The sequence below is a fragment of the Emydura macquarii genome, unplaced genomic scaffold (assembly GCF_026122565.2).
Source record: "Emydura macquarii macquarii isolate MOO-44397 ecotype Brisbane River unplaced genomic scaffold, CSIRO-AGI_Emac_v2 contig_2676, whole genome shotgun sequence".
Classification (NCBI taxonomy): domain Eukaryota; kingdom Metazoa; phylum Chordata; order Testudines; family Chelidae; genus Emydura; species Emydura macquarii.
Window position 1 is genome coordinate 36,334,804 of NW_027132813.1, and position 26,222 is coordinate 36,361,025.

General features: G+C 42.2%; 2 protein-coding genes across 6 annotated transcripts in view; one reads left to right on the forward strand and one right to left on the reverse strand.

Annotated features, from left to right (window-relative positions):
- Window positions 1–14,291, forward strand: part of REL (REL proto-oncogene, NF-kB subunit) — a 53,072-nt gene extending 38,781 nt beyond the window's left edge. For 2 of the 4 annotated variants that reach the window (XM_067565198.1, XM_067565199.1), the window contains 5 exons: window positions 1,980–2,084; window positions 2,411–2,623; window positions 2,959–3,033; window positions 3,152–3,226; window positions 10,942–13,792. In XM_067565198.1, coding sequence (XP_067421299.1) covers window positions 1,980–2,084; window positions 2,411–2,623; window positions 2,959–3,033; window positions 3,152–3,226; window positions 10,942–11,762 — 1,289 coding nt within the window. In that variant the 3' untranslated portion in view covers window positions 11,763–13,792. Of the gene's footprint in view, window positions 1–1,979; window positions 2,085–2,410; window positions 2,624–2,958; window positions 3,034–3,151; window positions 3,227–10,941 lie in introns of all 4 variants that reach the window. The other 2 variants (XR_010923009.1, XM_067565200.1) reach the window with 2 other exon arrangements.
- Window positions 14,292–14,720: 429 nt separating this feature from the next.
- Window positions 14,721–26,222, reverse strand: part of PUS10 (pseudouridine synthase 10) — a 58,690-nt gene continuing 47,188 nt past the window's right edge. For both annotated transcript variants that reach the window (XM_067565201.1, XM_067565202.1), the window contains 8 exons: window positions 25,595–25,720; window positions 23,325–23,381; window positions 22,285–22,361; window positions 22,138–22,193; window positions 21,897–22,014; window positions 20,516–20,658; window positions 19,151–19,250; window positions 14,721–16,664 (listed from right to left, as the gene is read on the reverse strand). In XM_067565201.1, coding sequence (XP_067421302.1) covers window positions 16,626–16,664; window positions 19,151–19,250; window positions 20,516–20,658; window positions 21,897–22,014; window positions 22,138–22,193; window positions 22,285–22,361; window positions 23,325–23,381; window positions 25,595–25,720 — 716 coding nt within the window. In that variant the 3' untranslated portion in view covers window positions 14,721–16,625. The remainder of the gene's footprint in view (window positions 16,665–19,150; window positions 19,251–20,515; window positions 20,659–21,896; window positions 22,015–22,137; window positions 22,194–22,284; window positions 22,362–23,324; window positions 23,382–25,594; window positions 25,721–26,222) is intronic.

The following is a 26,222-nucleotide window of genomic DNA, read 5'->3' on the forward strand; positions in this document are numbered from 1 at the left end:
ATATGGGGATCAGGGGCGTGCACAGGAATAAAAATTTGGCCATTTTTGGAGGGGCACCTTCTCTGTCATTTCTCTCTCACACTCACTCACACACACACCCTCCCCCGCCATCCCCCCCCGGCCAGAAAAGCCGGTTCCTCCCTCCCTCCACCCCCAGCCAGAGGAACTGACTCTCCCGATCGGGACCGGTGGAGGTGGTTTTCCCCACCATAGCCTGTGGAGCTGGCTCTCCCCCGCCATCCCCTCACGGCCCCACAGCCAGTGAAGCTCACTCTCCCCGGCAACCAGAGGAGGTGTCCTCTCCCAGTCTGGCCTGGGGTTGGAGGAGCTCGCTATCCCGGACCCAACGGAGTTCTGTGTCTCCGCTGATTGGGGGTGCCCTTTGCCTCCCTTGCACATGCCCCTGATGTAGATAGTAATTATGCTTCACCTCACAGGGTTGTTGGGAGGACAATTCCATTAATGTTAGTAAAGCACTAATATAGTACCTGAGAACATCATGAGGAAATTAATAATTCTGTACTATTATGCAGAGAAGGCACAATCCGTTCTGTGCACTGAACAAAGCAGGGAAAAAACAGCATATAATCACATATGTAATGACTGTATTATAATGGGGCCGAATTATGGTTGCACATGCAGTCTTAACTCTGAGATTTCCTAACTTTCAGCTGCTTGGCTTTGCAACCTTAATGTTCTTTTAATTTAGTTATTTGGGATGTAATCTATAATCTTATTGGACCACTTTTTATCAAGCATACTTCTTGGATACGTATCAATTATGATATTTATGAGGTATATCAGTTTGAGATGGTGTCCTTAGCTTTATGCTACATTTGTTCATGAAAATCTTCTGTTAATATATTAAATTCTGACTTGGGGTAGATGAAATAATTGCTTTGGGCAATGAAGCCTCCAAAGCTTTGCAGGTCTCCAGCATGGCCGCACTGCTCAGGGCTCAGCAGTTATGCTATCCTAATTGTATTGGTTTATTTTGTAACTGCGAACAGGGAGATTCCCAGAGGCAATCTTGCATAGGACAGTTCTTGATCCAGTACCTCTGTGACCACTGAAAGCATGCCAGAGGCCTGCTGTGCCTACACATCTTTAGCCAGATTCTGAAGTCAGTAGAAGTTGTGTGGTGATTGTCTTTGGGCTGAATCTGGTCCCTTGTATAGAATTACAGATGACAATATGCAATGTTACCAAGAATTTCAGAATTAGGAGCCTAAAGTTAGGCTCCTAAATCTATATGTAAGCACCTACATAAGGCCCTGATCTAGCAAAGCACCTAACCCGGGTATACATTTAAGCATGTGTACAGTTCAGTTGACTTTACTGGGATTGCTCATGTTTACATGGGATTGCTCACCTGCTTACTGACTTCATCTTGGTCTTGGAACATAGGAACATGCTTCCAAATGACCTTCATGTTGAGGACATTCTGAATGCCAGGTGTGCATTATTAGGATAAGCAGGATGGAGACATTCATTCCAGTTTGATATATACTGGATTTTTCTCCTTTGCACTTTCATTCTATGACAGCCACTAATGGTTTTACAAGCCTTACGTAGTGGAGAGGACAAGATTGAGCACCCTCTCCAGTACAGACTTCAATTACCAGCGCCATTAGAGACGTGCGTCCGAACTCACCCCTGCCATCAGCATCCCTTCATGTTTATAATGTTGTAATACCTGCCCATCAGTCATCCTGGGCACTTTCATAAAGCCCTGTCTTTTTTCAAGATGGTCAGGGATGCAATATTAAGCTCTGGGTGTCTCTAAACCTCCAATTGCCAGGAGCTGGGACTGGATGACAGGGGATGGATCACTCGATAAACTGCCTGTTCTGTTCATACCCTCTGAAGCATTTGGCATGGGCCACTGTCAGAAGACAGGATACTGGGCTAGATGGATCATTGGTTTGATCCAACATGGCCATTCTTATGTCCTATCACTATTTCCTGTTTATCTCTAGGAGCTCCTAATACAGCAGAGTTGAGAATTTGTCGTGTGAACAAGAATTGTGGAAGCGTAAAAGGTGGAGATGAAATATTTCTACTATGTGACAAGGTTCAAAAAGGTAACTGTGATTAGAGTCTCTCCTTTCCAGAATATATTTCAAATGTGTTCAGATGCCAAGGCCAACATTTTCAAAGTTGGGGGCCTAAAGTTCTCAGTCTTCACTTAAGCTTCTAAATAAGTGGTCTGATTTCAGAGGTGCTGAGCATCCTCAACTCCCATTGAACTCAGTAGGTGCTCAGCACCTCTGAAAATCAGGCTACCTATTTAGGAACCTAAATAAGGACTTAGATGCCTAACTTTAGGCCCCCAACTTTGAAAATGTTGACCATAAGTTTTAGTTTTTCTTCCTGTACTAACGGGTGCCTTCTCTTTCTGGTGGCCTAGATGATATAGAAGTCAGATTTGTCTTGAACGAATGGGAAGCCAAAGGTAGCTTTTCACAAGCTGATGTACATCGTCAAGTTGCTATTGTATTCAAAACCCCACCATTTTACAAAGATATCACTGAACCAGTTACGGTAAAGATGCAGCTGCGAAGACCTTCTGACCAGGAAGTCAGTGAGTCGATGGATTTCAGATATCTACCAGATGAAAAAGGTACAGTTCTGGCTAGTAGAATTCTTAAGAGTATGTCAGCCCTGTATTTTTACATGAGAGCACAACCTTAAATCAGTAAACGTGTGTTACACAAGTAACAATTCTTTTTACTAACAGCAATCCAGCACTGTTCCTCTTTAAAATAATGTTAAAGGGTGGTGGGTTGTGATTTTTGTATCAGCTCTTTAGATCACTATAGATATCTATCAGAACTGTATTTGGGAAGACACTTTCCACTATAACCAGAAGGCATATGTCAGTTCTGGAAACTTTCTTCACAAAACTCAGTGGAGAGCATCTTAATCACCAGTACTCTTTTCTCCTTCCCCATGTAGATCCTTATGGTAATAAAGCGAAAAGGCAAAGGCATATATCATCATTGACTTTGCAAAAGCTCATGCAGGAGTATGGTAAGGAAAACATTTGGCCCTTGATAGTTTGCCTCCATGTTCATTTTTTTTTTTTTTTTTTTTTTTAAAGAAAAATCCTTTTCTTAAACAACAAGACTAATGGCCTTTTCCATCACAGGTCCAAATGTGTCTGAGAGGCCCAAAGCAACTCCATTCCGATCTACCGCTGGTGAAGGGAGGATAATTAAGAAAGGTAGACTTGTCTGCACATGTCAGTCCAGCATTGGTTTGAAACAAATGACATCTCTCTGATTTGCAGCCTCCATTTTCCATAGCAGAGAATATGATGAGGGCTCTGAGCTTTTCCAAACATGGGGGGCTAATTTTCAGTGGCCACAGGCACTGGCGAGATGATATTTGCATGCAAAATTACCACACATGCATATACAGAGAAATCAAAAAGCCCTTTCACTTTCTGGTTCGTGCATAAGATTAAGTCCTTCTTTGAGTAGTGTCCCTATGGGTGCTCCACTGTAGGTGTGTCTGCCTCCCTGCACTGCTGATCGAAGAACTTTGGTAGCAGTCCATCCCACCTGCACATGCGCTGCTCCCTGCCTGGCATGAGGCGTTCCTTCTCAACCGCCTCTGGCTAGAGCTCTCCGTTTGCAGATTAACTCTCTTAAAATTGCTAATTTTAGCTTCTTTTGAAACCCCTTTTTCTTTCTTTGCTTCATTTACATTTTATTTTGACTGTTCAATCCCCTGTCGGGGGGGGGAACCTCCCCTGGACAAAGGTATGCCTGGCTCCCCGGTCTTCAAAATGTGCCTCAGTTGCAAGGAATCTATCCCAGTGACTGATGACACTCGCAGTGCATTCACTGCCTGGGAGAGAAGCGCATTCCTTGGAAGTGTGGTTGCATCAGTAACTAACAAGCCCAGATCTAAGAAGGACCGAGAATGGAGGCTCGAACTCTTACTCACAGAGAGAGCCCTTCAACCTCCAGAATCCCGGTGGGAGCCCTCCCGCAATCCTCCACTTCAAAGGGAGGTGAGCTCAGAGAGATGCCTGTGAGCTACTCGCGTAAGGCCTCTAAGAAAAGGTCGGTGAGTCCCCATAGCCAGCCCCAATTGAGCTGAAAACGATCCCCAGCTTGGTCAGTATCATTGGTACCGACAGAACTGAAGTCATCTAATTCTGGTACCCAGGGCACCTCAGAATGCCTGAAGACCCACTAGCATCGGTACCGTGGGGGACAGGAGAATCATAGAAGATATGCCTCAAGGAATGTTCCGTTGGTACGGTCATCAATATCGGTACCGCCACTGATACGCCAGGCACCAACAGACCTTGCTATCAGGTCTACGTCTCCAACACTGTCGGTACAAGTCTTTCCACACCAACAGCCTTTAATGGTACCAACACCCTCCACACCGACAGATTTCCAGTGTGTGTGAAGGATCTTGCGGTGTCTGACTCACTGAACTCTCCTCTGCTCAGTAACAGGGCCCTGGTACTGAGCTCATCTGGAGTCCTTGGCTCACCAATGACCTCCTGCCGTGCACCACCCTTTTCGTTGCTGGAATCAGAAAGTGAGCAAGAGGACCTAGCTTTCCAATGCTCCAATCCTTCCTGGCTTGGGCAACCATAGTACCAACCACCAGGCTCTTTCCCAACACAATGGCTGTACTGGGACCCCGCGCAGGCCCAAAGGCAACAGGCCTGAATCACCTCTAGTATGGCTTACCAACAGCCAAAGTACCACCCTCCTTCAGCTGCTGCCTCGAGGGCTTCTCAACTCCCCGAGCATACAAGGGAGGAAGTTGAGGAGAAAATCACTCCTCCAGCCCATTTCTCATCATCGTCACCAGACAAGATGGTGATGCCCCCTCCCCCATCTCTAGCGGATGACTTTAAACTGTTTCTGGATTTGCCACAGAGGGTGCCAAAGGCACTCCAAATACTTTACAAGAGGTGTCTGAGTTGCACCATAAGCTGTGGATATTTTACATTCCTCCTTCTCTTCCAGAGTGGCTTTCCCATTAGACCCCGCCGAGGTGATATGGCATATCCCCATGTCCATCCCACCAACTTGTAAGAGGATGGATAAGAAATATTATGTGCCAGCAAAGGACATGAAATTCCTGTTCTCACACCTGCCTCCCAATTTGGTCACTGTGGACACAGTTAACTCTAAAGGCCGCCAACACTACTCTAAGTCCACCCCTTATGACCAGAACTGGAAGCACCTGGACCTGTTTGCCAGGTAGTGGTGAAAATGTCTCTCCAGTCTGCACGTGATGCAGCTGACACAGTGGCATGTTCTATTTCATGTGCCATTGTGATGAGACTGGCCTCGTGGCTTCATCTCTCCGGTTTCCCCAAGGAGGTCCAAACGACGGTGGAAGACCTCTCCTTTGAGGGGGCAAAATAATTTGCTGAAAAGACTGATGCCTCCCTCCACACATTAAAAGATTCAAGGACAACTCTTCTGCTCCTTGGGATCTGTACACGTGGGTATAAAAGAAAGTACAGCCTTCTGTCACCATTCAAGCCTCGTTCTCAATACTCATTCCAATATCCATCTCAATATGTGAAGAGATCATATGAACCCCCGAGGAAGAAACCCAGGTTCCCCAGGAGGATGATGTAGAGATCTCAGCAAACTTTCTTTCAGCCCTCCACCTAGAAGAGGCAGTTTTGATGGGTTGGTCAAGATGCCCATAGAAAACTCTCCTCATTTCATGCTGGAAGACTCCACCCATCCCTTTGGAAATCATCTCGCCCCTTTTGCAGTACCTGAGAATGGATAACCTCTGACAAAATGGGTGCTGGAGATCATCAGAGATGGATACTCCATCCATTTCCCTTCCCAAACATCCTGCCCTGTCCCTCTTCAGAGTCCCTTCTCACAAGAGCCTGCTACATGAGGAGACAAACCACCTCCACCAGTGTAGGAGCCATAGAGCACATTTAAGGGGCAGAGGATTCTACACTCGTTACTGCCTGATACTGAAGAAAAAAGGGGTTAGATACCTATACTGGACCTCAGAGTGCTCAACAAGTTTGTCAAGATTCAGAAGTTCAAGATAGTCACGTTATCAACAATCATTCCAGAATTAGAAAAAGGAGACTGGTTCTCAGCCCTCGATCTTCAAGATGCATATTTTCACATCTCAGTCATACTGAGCCACAGATGTTACATCAGGTTCATGCTAGGCCTCTCTTCGGCCACCAGAGTATTCCACAAGGTCCTCTTGGTAGTGGTGGCCTATTTACGCTCTCAAGGCATCATGATTTATCCTTACCTGGACAACTGCCTTCTCTGGTCATGGTCCTTCACAGAGGCCCAATGAGTCACTCAGGCCACATTGGACCTATTTCAGGATCTGGGCCTACAGATCAACAAACAAAAGTCGACTTTAACACCAGTATAGAGGTTAGAATTGATAGGATCTGACCTCAACTCCATTCAAGCAAAGGCACTCCTCCCACATCACAGATTTCTCAGTCTATCCTCATTGATAGAGACAGGTACAATCCAGCCCCCAAATTTTGGCCAGACATTGCTTCCAGCTCCTGAGGCACCTGGCTGCACATCAGTTACTGCTTATGACAGACTACACAGGAGATGCTTTCAAGCCTGGGTTTGGTTTGGTTTATAGGCCGAAGAGAGACAACATAAGCAAACTACTGTCAGTTCTCTCCAGGGTCAAGCAGTCCTTGGACTGGTGGAAAAACCCAGTAAATATCTGTACAGGAATCCAGTTTGTTCAATCTTCCCTGTCTTTGCTACTGACCACTAATTCATCCCTCATAGGATGGGATGTACGTCTCAGTGGTCTGACAATACAGTGCAAATGGTCTCCAGGAGAGAGATGCTTCCACATCAACCTGCTCAAACTCAGAGTGGTCAGAAACGTGTGCGCTCACTTCCTTCCACTCATCAGACACACACACACAAGGGTCATGACAGACAATATGGCCTGCATGTATTACATAAACCATCAGGGAGATGCCAGGTCTTTGTGAAGAAGCACTAAAACTATGAAACTGGTGCATCTCCCACAATATCCTAACATCATGGCCTACTTGCCAAGAATACACAACATGACTGCAGACTTTCTCAGCCACAAATTCCCACACAACCATGAATGGGAGATAGATTTGGTGGTACTCCACAACTTATTCCGACTATGGGTGACACCAGTAATAAATCTGTTTGCTACTTAGCAGAACAAGAAATGGCCATGGTATTGCTCCAGAGTGGGGATCAGATGACACTCCATGTGAGACACTCGCCTCCTTTCATGGGACAAGGGCCTTCTTTATACCTTCCCCCATTCTCTTTTTGATACTGAAAATCCTGTTGAAAGTGAAAAAAGAGCAAACGTCATGCTGATTGCTCCCACCTGGCCTGGATTGGTACCCTTACTTGTCACAGTTGGCAGTACATCCACCAATGACCCTTCCAATCACTCCTTACCTTCTATCGCAAAACAAGAGACGCGCTATCCCAGCTTACGGATTCTATGGCTCAAAGCCTGGCTCCTTCATGGTTCCAACACAGAGACATCTTGCTCTGAAGAAGTGCAAGAAGTGTTATTGCACAGTAGGAAAGGAGCTACTTGCTGTACCTATCTACAGAAATGGAAGAGATTTTAGATCTGGTGATTCTGGTTTACCTGTTGACTCTCAAGAAATCGGGATTCTTATCAGTTTGCTGAAAGTTCATCTAGTAGCAATTGGCAACCTTCCATGAGCAGGTAGAAGGATACTCAATCTTTTCACATCCAATTACAAAGAGGTTTTTTAAAGGCAAAGCAAACTTCTTCCCACAACCCAGACTTCCCACTTCTCAATGGGATCTCAACCTAGTATTAAAAAGTCTGACTAGGCCACCATTTGAATGCATGGCTAGTTGTTCACTAACTCGCCTTTTACCTGAAGATGGCATTCCTCATCACCATCATCTCTGCAAGAAGGATTGGGGAAATAGTGGCTCTGATGGCACATTCCCCTTTCAGTGTTCTTTCCTGACAAGGTCACACTTTGGATGTCGTCTTAAGTTCACTCCCAAGATGACTTCTGCGTTTCATATAAATCAGCTTCTTCAGCTTCTGGCCTTTTATCCCAAACTCCATCAGGATAATAGGTAAGCCATCCTACATATGCTTAATGTGAAGAGAGCCTTGGTTTTCTGTTTGGGACAGGACTAGAGCTTTCAGGAAATCTCTAAGACTCTTCCACTCTGTTGCAGATAGATCAAAAGGTACAGAGATTTCAGCTTAAAGATTCCTGAAATAGGTTTTGAGCTGTAGTAAACTCTGTTACCAATTGTGTAAAGTAATACCCCCATCTTCAGTACGCACGCGTTCTACGAGGTCAGTCTCCTTGTCTATCGCTTATTCCAAGGGTATCCCTATATCAGAAATCTGCAGAGCAGCTACCTGGACATCTGCACACACCTTTGCAGAACATTGCCATCCTGGTGGATTCGGCTGCAGATGCCAAATTCGGTGCTACAGGACTATCATCCATATCAGACTGTGTTCCGAAGTCCCAGCCTCCAGTGGTGGGCACTGCTTGGGAGTCACGTACAGTGGAGCACCCATAGAGACACAATTTGAAGAAGTGACTCACCTTGTGCAGTAACGATGGTTCTTCAAGATGTGCATCCCTATGGGTGCTCCACAATCCACCCTCCTCTCCTCTACTTCAGAGTTCAAGTAGTTGACTCTGTGGTAGAGAAGGAACTGAGGAGGGATTGCCCGCAGGCACTGGCTGGCCTCATGTCAGGCAGGAAGCAGCGCATGCATGGGTGGGACAGACTGCTCCCAAAGTTCTCCGATCAGCAACGCAGGGACATCTACAGTGGAGCGCCCATGGAGGGGGGACAGCTAGAAGAACCATCGTTACTGCACAAAGTGAGTCGCTTCTTCATTTTGTCATAATTATTTTTAGTAAAAGACAGGGACAGGTGACGGGCAATACACAGAAATTGATGGAAGCCCGTCACCTGTCCCTGTCTTTTACTAAAATTAACTGTGACAAAGTGGGGCTGACAGGAGGAGGACTAAGCCCAAGTTGGGGGATGAGAGCCCAAGCCCCGTTGTGGAAGGGCGGGCTCAGGGCACCAGGGTCTCCCCACTGCCCACAGTGGCTCAGAGTACCAGGGGCCCTCTGCCACCCACAGGCAGGTGGGAGCTGTGGGGGTGCCCTGGGCAGCTCAGAGCTCCAGGTCCCTGCTGGCTCACAGCTCCGGCCTACCACCCCGGGGCTGAAGCGGAAAATGTCACTGGTCTCCGAAAGTCTCTGAAAGTCATGACGTAATCTTATCCTTATTCATGCACACTGAATTGCAGTAACTTCACATGTAAAGGCAGGTGCACAACTGGCCCTCTACCCACTGCGACTGGCACTTAAACCTTTGAGGCAGTAGCATTATCTGAAGACACCTATTATTTGCACCCCCCCCTCACCACAGTTCATTCATGCTGTCCCAAAGGGCTGCAGCAAATTGTAACTGTCACCCTCATTAGGTGTATGCTGTAGTTTCTCCATGCTGAAAGTGCTACTGTAGGCCTGTCCCTCAGTTGGAAGCAAAGGGGGGAATCTCTACAACCCAACATGAATCTGTCTAAAACAAATGGTTGGGAAAGATTTGAGGGGTCCTCTCCCCTCAGCAAGGGCACTGCTCCCTGGCAATGAGGGAGCCCTCTAGTCTGCCCCCTGCTGATAGCATGAGAGGCCTCTTATGGTCCTTCATGACCGCAGCAGCAGCAAGGGGTCAGCTTGGCTGTAGGAGAGAGTAGCTCTGCAGTAGCTGTGAGACAAGAGGGGAGCAAACACCAGAGGCCAGCAATAGGCAGAATCAAGTAGCCCCAACCCCTGAAGTCCAACACCACCATGGGGCAGGAGCCACCTGACAACCCATAGGGAGCACGCATCCACTGCCCCTGTATGAGAGAGGGGCATGGGGCTGGTGCCAGAAAGAGCGGCAGGAGATGGGGTCGGCGGTAAAGTCTGGATAAATGCTAGACATTGGGTAAAATTTTCCAACCAACCTAAATGTCTTAGGAGTCCCATTTTCAAAGAGTTAGGCACCTGAATACCTTTGAGCATTTGGGCTTTGGGAGCCTAAGTCTCAAAGTCATTGGTTCCCAAATTATTTAGGCCCTTCTGAAACTTGTATCTGTTCTCGCTGCATTTCTCAGCTTCCAGCAGACCTTTTGGTCTTTTAAATTAAGTTTAGCTTTGATTTTTCTGGGCTTTCTGCATTGTTTGCTTAAATAGTCTGAGGTTTCCGGTCCCCAACTCAGGGCACATCTACGCTGCGTTTGGAAGCAAGCCTCCCAGCCCAGGCCCACAGACTTGCACTAGCACTCTAAAAACAACTGTGTTGACAGCGCGGCTTGGACTGGAGCTTGGGCTCTGAAGCCTGCAGGGAGCGGGAGCCAGGTGGGCTTGGGATCCTGAGCTCCAGCCCAAGCGGCAATGTCAAAGCGCTAGCGATACAGCTATTTTAGCGTGCTAGAATGAGCCTTGCTAGCACAAGTCTCTGGATTGGAGCTGGGGGCTGGAGGCTTGCTTCCAGATGCAGAATAGACATGTCCTAAGATACTGATAGGGATGGCTTGGAGGTTATAGAGTAAATACGATGTAAGCGTCTCTAGCTTCCACATTTCAAGTAAAGAAGGGTGATGCATGTAGCCAGTCTTACTGCAGGTTGACATCGAGGATTCTTCCTGCCAGCGGCTGAGTACTCTGGCCTAATCCAGCAAGGCACTTAATGTAGGTGCTTAACTGCAAGTGCATGAATCCCTCTCACTGATGTCAGTAGGATTGCACATGTGCTTAAGTGCTTTTGCTGTATCACGTTGGAAGGCTTGACCATTTTAACTGCCTGCCGTGTTTTTCGTTCTTATCCTTTCCATGCACTAATTAAGAACTGTTTTTCCTTTTCATAGAACCAAGTATGTTTTTTCAAACTTCACCCATGATGCCGCTGCAGAAAACTCCTGTAAGCACCAGTCAAATTCAGTCTTACTATTCCACACCCATATGCAATTCAGAGCCAATCCCACATCACCCTACAAATGTACAGGCCGTGGGACCAATGAAGCACGATGAAGCTCTTTCTTCATGTTGGCATTCCCTGTGCTCCACTTCTTCATCAGGCAATACAGTTAATACACACTCGCAGAATTTTATCATGGATTCACTTCACCCTAACCCACAAAACAACACTTCTCTCTCAGCTCTTCCTGAAAATGTTATGAACTGGACTGATCAGAAGGATATAAACTTCTATAGAGATTTCAACAGCACAAATGGTATAGGAACATCATCGATGTCCCATCAAGACATGCAGAATGTCTCTGACAGCAGCATCATAGATCAGGCTCACGCCATAAATGTCAGAGCATCCAGCATCGTTAATATGGAAACTGATGAAATGGGATGCATGAGCATGAATATAGAAAAGGCATCATTTAATCCAGTTTTAAGTGATCACAGGAGGCAAATCCATCAGGTGCCTTCTACCAGTACATCTCTAGCAGCTTCGTGTAGCTCGTCTTTTAGTTCACAGTCCAGTGCATTTCATTCAGCAGCTTACAGTTACCTAGACCCTCAAGTTGTGAATGAATCAAGGTCACCCAGCAATCTTATTCAGAATAATCAAAATAGTGCTTCCAATAGCCAATACTATACGGCTGGGACCCAAGGTGATGAAGATTTTAGCTCCTTATGCAGTTTAGATGCTTTATTGCAGAGCTTCAACCATTGAGTCTCTCTGTTTTGCTGTCAGTCTGAAAACCTGTATCCAAAGTTTCTCTAATGGCCAGAGACAGACAACAGACCATTTATATGAAATGGAGTATTGATATTCACAGTTACTGCTGTGGAAGCCTAACTTTTCCTCTCGGAATGTTCGTCAGTGCAACTTACTATGCACGTTTCATACTATAATTAGGGTAGCTTATCAAGGGGTGATGCCACATTAAAGGAGACATTAGAATCTTGGAGTTTTGTACATCAAAAGGACCCCATATAATTTTTTTTACAGTGTTGGAAATGCATAGTGAAGGGGACTGCTAAATACTGAAGACCACCTGCACTCAGCAGAAGCTCTCACTCATGGAAACAGGTATCTTCAGAGAGGCTAAGTTTATATAGTTCAAGGGAAACAAAAACAGTGGTTACTCCTTACAAAATTAACATAAACTTGCTAAATAATAAACCAGACATACCTAGGAGTTGTCATGCTTGTGCACAGCAGTGGTCCATGTAGTCCTCTTAATATTTTCCTCCTAGCTGACCATTTCAAGTAAGTGCTATCTCAGCTTTTTTTTATATATACATTTTATTGCTAAACGTAGCTTATGCACTGATCTTTTTCACATTTATATGTTCACTCCATTTGCTGGGAAAGCAAATTTATTCTTAAAATGGTAATGACTATGTCATTGTTAGGTCTATTTAAAAATATTGGAAAGATCACTGGAAAACCATTTTGCACTGTTCTCACAGTATGTTTTTTACTGTAATGTACTGGATGCTTTATGAAGGGTAGCATGGTATTGGTACTGTAAAGAATACACTTTTTTGGGTTGCATATGTTTATTTTGAATTACATAAAATATAGTGGGTCAGATCCCCTTACATACACCATTTTTCTGGTAACTTTGGGCTAGTCATGCCCAAACAAAAACAGCTGGGAGCCCCCTGGCATATCCTGGGAGACATAAAGCTAGCATAGCACCCTCTGTACCACCTACTTCTGGCTCCTTGCATCATAGGGGCAAGAAAAAGTGTGGCCAAAACATGCTGTGCTCTGGCAATCTTGAGTCATTCCACTCAGTGCTAATTAGGATCCCTATCTGCACTCTGAATCAGGGGCTATGCCCTAACTCCATGCGGCAGAGGTTTGTTAAGCACAACTCAGGCACTTGTGAGGATCTGGCTCATAATATCTATATGTATTTCTATGTTGTGTGGGGTTTTGAAGTTACTTTGTTTGTTTTTATAGCAACAAGTTATTTAGCCAGATTCATTCACTTTATTAAGCTATTTAAACAGTCTTATCCACTGTATCACTCAACTTTTAAAAACTCGCAGGTCTAATTATTACTGCCTGACAGCCTAACTGCTTAGGGAACAGATCTTGCTGACTCCTAGATGCAATAAGTAAATCTGATTCAGAGCAATAATTTGAAGTGTAGGTCAGTGATTTTCAACTCTAAGATTTCCTAAGAGGTGTGCATCTCCATTTGAGATTAAGGGTCTGCAAATGAAAAGATTGAAAACCACTGGCGTGGGTGATTATGGTCCTCCTGCCCTCCAGTCATAATGCTCAATACAAGGCATTTGTGTGTATGAATTTCTGCAGGTATTTTTAGATGGTATTATATATGCACTTGGATAGATGCTTCCTATAAATCTAACATGAGAGGAGCTGCAATGTGCCAATCTTCAGCATTTTTGTAATAGATTTAAAAAAAAAATAAAGGGACCAAGCAGCATTTTTTCATGTAATTTTTTTTAGGTATTCTAACCAAACAGACTATGACTGAGGCAATGTAGAGATCAGAATGAAGCTTGAAATCTGTTCAGTCAGTTTCTTTAAAGTTCTCAGTTTAACTTACTGTTTTAAATGTTAACATTTTAGTAATTTTATTTCAAACATGTTTGGGTACAATTTTCTTTGTGTATAATTAAATATTTTCATTCACCACCGTGTTTTCCTTTTTGACTGCAAGATAAGCTGGTTTTGTGTTTATACTTTCTTCCTGTAGAACATTAGGGGGAAAAAAAGATCTGCTCCTAACAGTTACTTAGCTCCTGCAACACACCTTGAGTTAACTGAGGCACTCGTGTGAGGAAGGACTACTTCATCAGGCCCCAAAAGCTGAAATCAGCCTGAAAGATGCTGCTTTTGTTTTGTTCATATTAGGAAATTTGTTTAAGGCATTTTCGACTGCTACTGATAATCCTTGGCTAGGAGGAAGCTTAAAGTAACTTGTACACAAAGAGCTTCTCTACATAAGTTTTTGCATTGACTGACTAAAGTGGAAGAAAAACGGATTGTTAAATCAGTATACCTCCCTAGGGTGTAGGCAGTTATACGGGTATAAAGGTATGTTTAGTGATGTAGCTACAAGTATAAATACCTTTAACTAAACCTACCAGTTTAATTACATCAGTGCAGAAACTCTGTATAGACAACTCCTAAGGCCTACATTTTGAAAAATGACTAGTGATTTTTTTTGCAACGGCTCAGTTTTGGGTATCCTACTTGGTACCTTCAAGAAGGAAAGGTGATCAGGCAAGTCCTTATTCTCACACCTAGTCCTGTTGAATTAAGTGGAAAAAAAACCCCACTAAACTGTAAGGATTTTCAGAATTGGGCTTAGTGTCAGTTTTCTGAGTGGATGCCTTAGTTCCTATGATGCAGTAGTTCATAAGTAAGTTCTAGAGATCATGGTTTGCACATGAGGTGAAACTGAGCTGCAGATGTTGGAGATGGGGAAAAGGGGCAACAACTAATTTAACATGTCTTAAATGGGCACTGACAGCCTATCGGGGCAAAGAGGAAGAATTACTATGAAATTCCAGAGAGTCTCCTCAGCGTGCGCGGTCTTGATGTGAGCAGAGCTACAGCAGCTGCACTGGCAATGGGACACTGTAATGCAGCTGTTGCACTCTGAAATCTGTAAGGGTAACTCTCCTGACACTAGCAGTGGGCAAAGTCCACCCAACAGTTCTCCCTCCACCACATAAATAGCAGTATGTGTGAATCGCTTTAAGAAAAAGCCTCTTTTAATAATTCTACCTCCCCTCAATTTCTTCCTGCATCTATCATTCATCTCCCTTTGGTGCTTCATAGGAGCACAAACAGTTCCATAATGCACTCACTCAGTCTTGATTTTATCTAATAGAGCTAGATGTGTTCTAAGGCAGTCCTCTTAATTTCTGATTTGGGTTACATGAGGCCATTTCACACTTACATATAAAAGTGGGGGCTGGTTAATTTATACACATGTTGCCATATACTTTGCTATACTTGAGTTGCAGCAACAGTGGGCCGTATGATTCATGCGTGGTAGCAACCATGGAGCCTAGCACAGCCAGGACTCAAATGTTTTGGCTGACATAAAAATGACAGTCCTATATACACTACAGCTTCACCATTCCCACTGCTGGTAGGACCGCAGGGCTAATGAAGTAGATGTCCTGTGATCTTCATGATGCAATGGGATCATTAACTAGAGCTTTTTAGCTGTTGTGCTCTTTTTATAGAGGAAGTAAGAGATGGTGTAAACCTACAACTCTTTAGCCTGCCACAGAAAGTGTTAAACGTGTGGCCACTTTTGCAGCTCTTTCACAGAGGAACTTGGACCTGTCAGTATTATGCTAGAGAAGTAACCCAATAAAATAAAATTAATCAATTAACATAGTAAGTATAGCCTAGCCCTGATTTAAAAAATGTCAATAAAACTTTTTCTGATGGAAAATTGACTTTTCAACTATATGAAATTTTTCAAAAAGAATTGGCTACTTTCTGTGGAAATTTTCAACTTTTGTCAAAATCCCCAACATTTTTGATTTTCAGCCAAATTATTTCCATTCAGTAATGCTACTATGGTACAGCAAAGAGTTGAAGTTTGGGCACCTCATGTCCCCATTTTCTTTCATGTGTTGGGTTCTCCAGTCGGACTCCATCTCTCTTGTTGCACATGGGGGCTCAGCAAGAGCGAAGGTCTTGGGAGATGCAGTGTGGTCAGGGACCATGGCCTACAGAAGAGACTAGGATAATGAGGTACTCAACTACAACTCCCATGAGGCACTGACTGAATTTCTGAACTGAATACTGAATGTTTGGGTTTTAAACAAAATTTTCCACTCCTCTCCCTCCCTCCCCCAGTTAAAATCCAATTAGTCCTAGTACATAGATTGGAAAAATATTATGGGCCAGATTCTGCTGCCCCTATTTATGTTGAGCAGTACCTCACTAAAGGAGTAGTCCCATTGATTTCATAATCTGTCCCATACTAACAATACACAATTGATTTTCTTAGAGTCTGATCCTAACAATTCTCATTTACATGAATAGTTGGAGTACTTAGGATCAGGCTTTTAGACTACTGATCTGGTAAGTGGTACAAATGTCTAGATAAGAAGATGATGCTTATGGTATCTGATACAAACATGCTTCTAAATATTTTTTCTGGTTGGGAACAAAAATAGATAATACATGGTATGTGTGGTTTGAGAGAGGGAACTTTTCAATCAAAGAGTTTCAATCAATATTCAGGAAAGCATATTTGTTATCTTGCAAAAATCATGGTTTGCGCATCTCTAAATAAAATTTTGTTAAAAAGATACTATTTACTGATATTAATACATCAGCCTGTCAAACTCCTTTACACAGGACAGTAATTTATTTACAAGAAGGCTGCAAATTAATTGAACAAGCATCAACTGATCCTGAGTTTTTAAGCCAATTAAAAAAAACCTGACAGATCAATATGATCCATATGTTCAACAAAAATACTTTGCAGGAGATAAACAAGTTATCACGTAGTTCAATTTGTGACCAGCTCCTGCTAAGACAGTCAAGTCACTCTTCCTTTTCCCAGCTTGAAAGACTCTAATCATCCAGGGTTGGAGGCCAATCAACATCAACAGACTAAAAGAAAAGGGAGAAAAGAAACAAGATCAGGAGAGGCTGGTGTTTTAGAAAAGACTTGCCACTAGTGCCTTCTGCATATTAACAAAAGAATAAGTTTAATACAAGAGGGGAATATATTCTTAAAAAGATATGGCAAAGCAGCATAGCACAAGAAAATATTGGACTAAGCCAGTACACAGTGGCATGATGTATCTGCAATTCTCTAGTGGTCTAAGTTTCTGCAGAGTGTAAACTTGCATTTTGAAAAAGCCAAAAAGTTGTTTTTAACCTTTACAGTTTACACTAGGTTTTTCCAAATGTGACGAAATGCAGTGATGTTGGTTTGAGACTGGAACCAGCCAGTCCTAAACAGTAGTTCAGGCTAATTATAGAGTTAAACATGAAACAATTGTTATTGCTGATCAGTTCATCAGAAACATCCAGGTATTATGGAATTAAGAACAGCGTTTGAACTGTGGGCAGGGTTTGAGTACAGTATGATCACTTCCCTCCCCAAATTTGATTCCTGAACACATACAGTACATTCAGAAAATAGGAGGGCTGATTTTATGTAGGTCAGATGATTTAACAGTCATTACTTCTGTGCAAAATGCACAGATCATATTGACGTATATACTTTATTAGCAGCAAGTCTAACAATTAATGGAACCTGGATTATCTTTCTCCCCTGGCTTCACTGAGGCCCCATTGCCAATTCCTTTTAGGTGTAAACTTGTTGCCAGTTCTGTTCCAGAGGCAGTACCTCCCTCACTAATGAAGCATCATGCATTTGTCAAGTAGGGGTCACAATGCTGGCACATTAGACACCCGGGCTTCAAGACTGCCTAAATTAATCACACCTACTCCTTACCTAATCTATATCTTCATAGACAGATTAGGTTCTTGGGCTAGGCTAAAATCCATTATTAGGAAAATGACTAATTATTTTCAAGTCCCCAGACATCTTTCATAGTTGTGAGCAATAATTGCACTGACACCATTAAGCGTGAGAGCAATGCTTATCAACGGCAGTCTAGCATTAGTTGCTCACGTTCAGCACTTGTCTGTGTAGGCACTTTCTCCTCACCCATTCCCCTTTATAAGGATACAGTTAGCAGGGGTAAAATCCTGATGCTAGCTGTTTCACATTTTTAAAAAGTATTAAACGGCAGCCATTTGTTTAAATGTAAATCCAATTGGATTTGTATAACTGAACTCTGCAGTTAAATGTTTCAGCAATTTCATTTGAAATTCCAGAAACTAAAGAACTAATTTTAGTCCATCGTTTTCTTAAATAAATCACTAAATATTAAAATATATGTAGCCAGATTACAGTACTGAGTATGACCGTAGAATTAAAGGAAACTATCATTGGAGCACAAAGTGAAGCAGTTCTTCAAACATGTATGGGTGAAATCCTGGTCTCACTGCAGGCAGTGGCCAAACTTCTATTGATTTCAGTGAGGCCAAGAATTTATTTGTAATTTAAAAGATTTGCAATTGGGATTCCAAACAAACAACTCTGTGTGTTTATTCTGTGACAGAGGATTAAGAATCAGGTAACTTTAGTCATTTTCTATTTCCTCCTTTTCTTTTTTAATGTGAAATTAGTGATCATGCCTGGTTTTTAATACTTGCAAAAACATCCCTTCATCCAAAGATCTGGTACAGCTTCCTCCCAAACTCTGTCCTACCACTATGCCTAATTCCTGATTTGCAGTGACCACCTTTTGATACAAGAAAAATTTAGTCTTCGTGCCAATCTGGGCATTTGCCATCAGGGGTAATGAGACTGTAAGATGGATAGGTGTCAATTAGAAACCATACTGAAGAGACCAGCAAGTAGTCAGATGTTATCCAGTGCTGCATTTGAACAGATGGCATTGATACGAAAGACTACATTTCTCTTACTTCTGAATCAGCCCCACTTCTCAGAGGTTCTATTAAAGGAAGAAGATATGGTATGCGTAACATGCAAAGAAAAACTCGCTATTGCTAAATTACACTCCACCGTGCACTGATGAACATTATAAAGCCAGATTTTAAATAAACACATGATTTCCAGGAGACCCTTCTCCAGGTAAGCAGACTCCAGCTCCCAGGATGAGCCCTGAAGACATCAGTGAGTGAAGGACACCAATGGCATCGGAGCATATGGCTCTATGATGTGTTTAAAACTTAAACAATTATTTTATATTAACATCATATTTTGCATTAATGGCAGTAAGAAATGTTAATTAGGCCAAAGCAAGAAAGTTTATACATACAGCTCTAGGGCTTATCTGCACAACTCCAGAATAGCTATCCCTGATTAATTCCATGGGTGGATGCTCTTATTTTGGAATAAGACTGCCTTATCCAAAGTAGCTCAATCCATTTTGGAATAGTTAATCTGCTTTAAATTCATACCAGGCCTTATTCTGGATCATTGTTCATGTGTAGACAAACCCTAATATGCCATTGCTTTGCTGACCTCCAGCTGGGATATATTATGAACAGTTTACCTCTACATCCAGCTCCAGAATGTCAGCAGTTGTCTTAAGTAGGGAGCCAATATTGGGTTTTGTTCTTCCAAAGTCTCCATGTACAAACTCTTTAATGTAACTGAATCTTGCTTAAGGAAAAGTGAGTGTGGGCCTTGCAGGACTAGAGCTGATTAATGTAGAAAGGTGAAAAGGATATGGTGAAAAACACAAAGCAGAAATACCAAAATCTATGTCTGTTCCTGATTCAAGATGCAGTGTTTGGAAAATCAGTTGTGGGAGCTGCTCCTATCTTTATTTAGCTCTTGGGATCTAACTCTAAAGTTGAAAGCTACCATACCCCACAATCCATGCTTTTGTTTATTTTAAACTGGGTAGTGACATTTTACTGAATTCTAAACCCATTACAGTAAGTAACCAACAACCTATATTAAATACCAATATTCAGTCATTAGAAGAGTTTAATTTTAAAAAAGTTATATAAGTATTTCTCAGATAATAAATGAGTGAGTCATACTGCTAACTTGCCTTTAAATAGATTCTTAGAAGCTAAGTGTTAGGCAAATATTAAATCATAAAACCAAATACATTTAACCCAGGATCTAACAAACTCACAAATACATGTTAATTACATATCTTGAACCCCACCCCCTTCCATTTCATCTAGGGAATGAAGCACATTTCTCCAGATTCAGTGGAAGCTGGAATAGGACACTTGGTATGTTTATTCATGCAGTGTTTGGAGAACTAGAACCAAGAGGATGGATTAAAGAGGGTTCTTCAGGCAAAACTGAGAATGTCTTAACACATCCATTCAGAACACATAGCGTGTTTATAACGCTACTACCCACATCAATCTGAAAAAAACTATTGGCCATATCTGATTCTTAGTGTTAATATTCAGAGGTTTTACTTTATGTTAAGAAGTGCCTATGGTATACTAAGGATGTAGAGCCAAATGCTGCCCTCAAAATACCACTGAAGACTTCAGTGCAAATACAGGCAAAAAGACAGCAATTGGCATATAACATGCACAGATCTTTATCCCAATCTAGAATATGCCAAATGCAAAAAGGGCATGAAATCTGTGAATATCTATATATTTATTGCTTTCCTATAGCTTGAAAATTATTCAAGTTTTTTCTGTTCCTAAGCAAAACAATATATACTCCAGTTGCATTTCTGAGCTCGTAACTTGTACATGTTTCAGCTCAAAGCAAAATTTAAAACAACCTCCCCAGCACGACAAGGTATAAACTGTTGAAAAGCAAGGATTTATAATGCAAACAGACTACAATAGCACTTGCAGAAGAAAACCCCACCTGTATTACCGCAGTAACAATACACTATTTCTAAAATGTATCATGCATTAGGTTTAAAGGATACGTCCCTGCCTGCGTTTTCAGATGCAGACGAAAGTTATGTTCATCTATGTACTCGGATTTCATGGTGTGAATGACACGAGATCTTACAGCTAAAGGTCTTCTGTGAAGAACCCGTAAAGGTGTTTTTTGATCAATCTTTAATTCCTGTTGGAGAATTTAAAGCAAATAAATAAAGAACTGTCCAATACAGTGCAAACACAAAATTAACAAGTATATATCTTTTTCTTTTAATATAAAACAGCTTTTTAATAATATATTCTGGTAGTTAAAGGATCTTCTGAGAAGTGTTTCTTCTTTAAGTCTTCCTCCAAGTATATCAAAGAAAAAAGGGGGCAATTATTTTTTAAAGTCTTATTGAGAAGACCTCATGTGGATACAAGCTAGTGGAACTACAAATGCAGAGAAATAATAACCTTGAAATCTCCATAGTCTCTTGCTGGAATAACTCCAGGATTTATAAACTCAGTAAGAGCCTCAGGGCACACACACAAAAATGAAAGGCTTGTATCTAAACTGCATCCAAACCTCCACAAATAAGAATTAGAAAGCAGAGCTGAGATGACCAAAGATTTCATCACGTTTCTTTAAAGAGCTTTCCTCTACAAAAAGAGGCATTGATTTGGGAAGCATCTTTTTCTACTGTGATAAAAATGTTGAGCACCAGTTGTCCTCATGCATTTTAATCCTTGAAGCCAAAACACACACAACTTTTGGAGTAAAGACTAAGTGAAAGTAGTGTCTACTTGAGAATACTCTTGCTATCAGACCCTTAGGACATGTTCCAACACTACAAAACTTGAACACAGAAATGGGCATCCTACCAGCCACCATATTTCAACACAACATGTCTCACTGACTGACACTTGGAGCAGTTCATATGCCACCTCAACATTCTCTTTACTTCAAATACTTGTGTAAGGCCTCTAATTTGTATGATTCTGCACAGCCATCTGAACGTGTCCCCAAAGTGACACTGACTGGGGCTGGACAGAACACGAAGCTAAATCTGCTAGTTTTGCTTTAATCTCCTCCTCTGTTTTGTTCATCTACCCTTTGGAATGTTTAGATGGTATGAAGGGCACTTGGGGAGAGTGATTTCCACCTCCAAAAGCACATTCTGCTGTTTGATATCTGGCACAACATCTGCCTCCAAGGAGGCTAATAACTGGTCATCCTGGCTGAAAGAGAAACATGGCAACAGTGACTCTGTGATAGGAAAGAGTGGACTTGAGGAATGGCAAAAGGGAGAATGGATACAATAGGTTCTAAAATAAAAGGGCACGAGGAACCCATGATCAGTGAAATACAATGGGAGAGAGAAAGAGACACAGTACCTAGAGCAGAGGGCAGGTGCTCTGGAAAAGCAAGAAAAATAAAGATACCTTCATATCATCTAGAAGTGCAATATCTTCCTTCTGTATTGCTTTGTCTATCCATATGAAGGCACTGTAGGTCTTTGTCTTTTCCTCCTCACCTTCTTTCATATGTCCAATTGCCTCTCTAAACAAGAGAAATGAAAAACACACATGCAACACAAGCATAATTATATAGCTATATAAATGAGGATGTTTGCAGAATTCCCAGAATTGTTTTGAACTGCTTTGCCAGACAGTAAATACTGACCTAGTGACGAGCTGTAAATCTCGAACTTTGATTTTGTCTGAAGAGTTATTAATTTTCTGTGATGTCAGAAAAGGAATCAGTTAGCAAAGCTGCCCAGTTTCAAAAGTACATGTGCTTTACAATTTTCATGAAGTGCAAATGACTTACCTGCTGAAGCTCCTTCATTTCCACAGCAGTAAAATGTATTCTATGAGGCTTCACAAGCTCAAGAGCAAAGGGCCTTCCTGGGAACATGAACACAGTCATAAAACATAAAACCATGTTGTTCTAAATTAATGTTTGGATTTATGCATTAAGGTCAGAAGGTGTGAAAAATGTGTCTGTTGTTATGCAAACACATATGGGGTTTGAGAGTTTAGGAGACATGGCCATCAGGTGGAAGGAAAGAAACAAGGGACATTTTTTGGCTACTAAACCTAAGTATTATCAGTAAGTGCAAATTACTGCTTCCCAGAAGACATTTTGTACAAGTCTGTGCTAATTAAAAAATAAAATAAGAAAAAAGTTAATTAGCTTATTTTCTGTCACCTACAGCAATGCCCAGGTGCAAGATGACATTAAATCCAGATCCCTCAACTAAACATCTGTTGAAATGGCTGCACTTTCTGTGCTCTGGGTCAGGGCAGATCCCAGGATATGCAATGCCTGGAATTATACCACAAATTAGCCAGCGTCTGGTACACCTCTTATTGATTTTTACTCTTTCTGCTACAGTTATTTCAGTGTACTTGAAAGCTATTGGAATTATTAGCATAGCTGATTAAAGGAGATACATCCAGAAAGTGAAATGATCATCTTGAAAGCATAACAGGCATTTTTCTAACTAAAAGATGTAAAACGGAATTACATAACAAAAAACAATGTATGTACTGATGTGACAAACAGATTAAAATTAGGAATGCAAGATAAAACATTTATAACAAGCTCTGGATTTCTAAATGTTTGTATTTGTGCAGCCAAGAAGCTTATGGTGAGGTCTATTCTGTCACACAAAGTTCTTTTGATGAAATAATGTCAGTCTGTGTGTCTAAATAAATACATCACTAAAGTTACTTTGAGAAAATTTCAAAGTAGCATTTGTGTCACAAGCTCGTTTTCCATTTACAAACAACAAAATGGGTCAGAGTAGATCCAAGACAGCATTTGGTTCAGTTTATGCCTTTAATGAAGGGACATTCCAACCTTACCATTGCCTAGCGTTCTCACATCCACATCTTCTCTTCCCGAGGATGAAAAATTAAAACCTTTAAAAACAAATATGAACAGGGAATGAGAGATTTTTATCTTTAAATGGTTAAAGCACTCTAAAGCTTTTCAACTTTGTAGAAAAAGAAGAAAAACTGTTTCAAGTAATTTTAAAAAGTAGCCTGCACTCTATTGCAACAAAACTGGAGACAGTCACTGTCTCATCCCTCAAACAGAGACTTCCTAATTCCTCTGCCTGAATGAGGGACATCACAACCTTGAGGAAGTTTGAAAGAGCAGCTTAACCCTAAAAGGAATTCCACTCGCTGCTAATCCCTACTCCCCTTCTTACCTAAATGGAGTTATGTACCTAAAGGTTGTGAATAAACTCAATCTGAGTCTCCAGCCTTCTGCTGTCCCCCCGTGCTGTGACTCTTATCCTGAATACGCTCATAAATGCCCCAAGATTTCAGTGAGATTCCTCTCACCGCTGATGCTGTTTGTTAGCCATACAGTTGGCCAGAAGGGGAAGGGAACTTCAAGTGTCACCTGTAGGCATGGACATATTCCCTCCTCCTCTCCCCCCCCCCTCCCCCCAAAAGATATGGTGAAGGATTAGATTGGTACTTAGCTTCCTACCTCTGACCCCTTCCCCAGTTAAACTGGCCCAGGAACTGTCACACCTCCATCCCACCTAGGAAGAACATGGAAAAAATTCACCCTCTGGATATGACAGTAGCTTTGTGGAGCTTCCCAAGAGAGACCTGGAGGCCACAAAGACTATACATCTCTCTTCATCATGTATGGGGTTTCCTTGCAGCAGTGAGGCCTACCCAGCTAAAAGTCCCTCCATCAACCATCAGTGTACAAAATAGTTCCATCAGGGCATTAACCACATCAGCAACAGAAATGGGAGGGTGATCCGTTGCTTGAGTTTTGCAAGGTGCCAGCTGGAGCAGCCCTTGGTACTTTTTCTCACCGTTAATGTACAGGCCTGCGTAGATAGCAGCTGTGAGAGTTCTGCATGGCGAAATCATGTGCCTCTCAGTACCTGCCCTAATAGTAAGCTGTGATTACTACTTTGGGATTTCCTGTGCCCAGTCTGACACATACAACTGCAGGGGAAAAGGAATTTTGCTCATTTCTAATTAAATTTGCCCTTGTACCTAACAGTCGCTAATCCTGAGTCTGGTCACCAAGAGATGGACAATAATCACTCCTCACCTACAGATAAACTCCTGTTTAATTGATGAGTGTTTAGACAGTTGGTCTCTAAGCACAGCAGAAAAGCAGTGAAACAAGATCAAGAGAAAAGGGCCAAGGTAGGTATTCTGGAATGCCTGAGACAGAAGCAATTAATAAACAAGGCTTTCCAGCTGGAAGTATCAGAATCTGCAGGTCTAGAACCTGGGTCTGCCTGTCCTGAGCAACTGCTACATGCACGCCACCACCCAACAGCTGTGGCAGAGCAGCAGTCAACGGGCTGTGAGCCTTGTGGGCCCAAGGACCACAGAATGTGCTGCCCACAGAGGGCCTGATTGGCAGTGCTCCCAGAGGGCCTGATGTGTCCAGGAACACTATTTAAACTGGAAGAAGACACCAAGAAGCTATCTGTGCAACCAGATGGATCCCCAACCAGTTGTTACGACAGAGCCTGCTCTTTCATCTTCCTCTGGTTCCTGGCTTCGACCTTGGCTCCAGCCAGACCCGCTAGATCCGACTCCACACACTAGGCTTGACTGTTCATGGCCCAACCATGCCTGGGAGTTAAGCTCCATTCACCCACTTGATGAGTCCTTTCACACTTACTTCACTTTTACACTGCACTAGTCAAAGGATAAAAGTATAAACCAATATGTGTTATTAATCTTTTTAGCACTTCTTAATTGTTAAATACTGACTTCTGTGATGAGCATTCATTAGATTGTTAAGAAAGAGATTTAGGGGTTACAACCAACTACCATCCATGCTAGACCCTGGCACTATCAGGCTCAGCTGCAGAACTATTTTAAAAGGGATGATAATACTATATAAAATAAAGCAAACATTGAATGATTCATTCATCAGGCATAACATAAAGCAATGGAAGGACCAGCCTTGGTTTGCAGGGACATCTGAGAAGGATGAGAAAATAGTTCCCTTTCCATGTGCATTCAATTTGCCTGTCTATTGAAGCTGCTAACCAAGGTGCCAGGTGTGGGGTTGTTTTCAGGATGTGTAAGAAAAATAAACCTAACAACTATGAATTATACATGCAATACTGAACACTCACTGTCTGCTTTAAATACTGTCATGAGGTGCTCTGAAATCAGCTCTTCCACTGAAGACTCCAGCTTTCGCTCTCCGTCTATAATCCAGGGAGTTTGTGGTAAATTCCTTGAATATTTGTTGTACCTTCCTGTCAGTAAAACAAGTATGTTACCATTAATTCATCTAACATTATGGACGAGAGCTTTGAGTTCTACTGTTTCACAGCATAATCCACCTAATCTCACAGGGGTGTTGGAAAGATAAATTCTGATGTTTGTTAATAATCACTTAAGATACTATGGGGAGAGCATAACAGGACGGTCCAGGAGGAAATTAAGAATGTTATATTCACTGCAGGGTTTGGAGGATGTATGTTAAATAAAGTCAGGGCCACAACTGAAAAAGGAGGATAAAAGGAAACATTGAATAACTTCTCATTCACTGAATGAAGAAGGGGCCCTCTGGAAAAAATAGTATGTGATATGTAATTAAAAAAGGTTGTATGATAATGCATGTGCTCAAAAGGGTTGCACAGCAATCTTAATTCTGAAATTTTTGAGTACTTGACTTTGCCACTTTAATGTTCTTTTTAACATAGTGTGTTGGATGTAATCAGTGTACTTATTAAAACATCTTATCACATTTCTCTT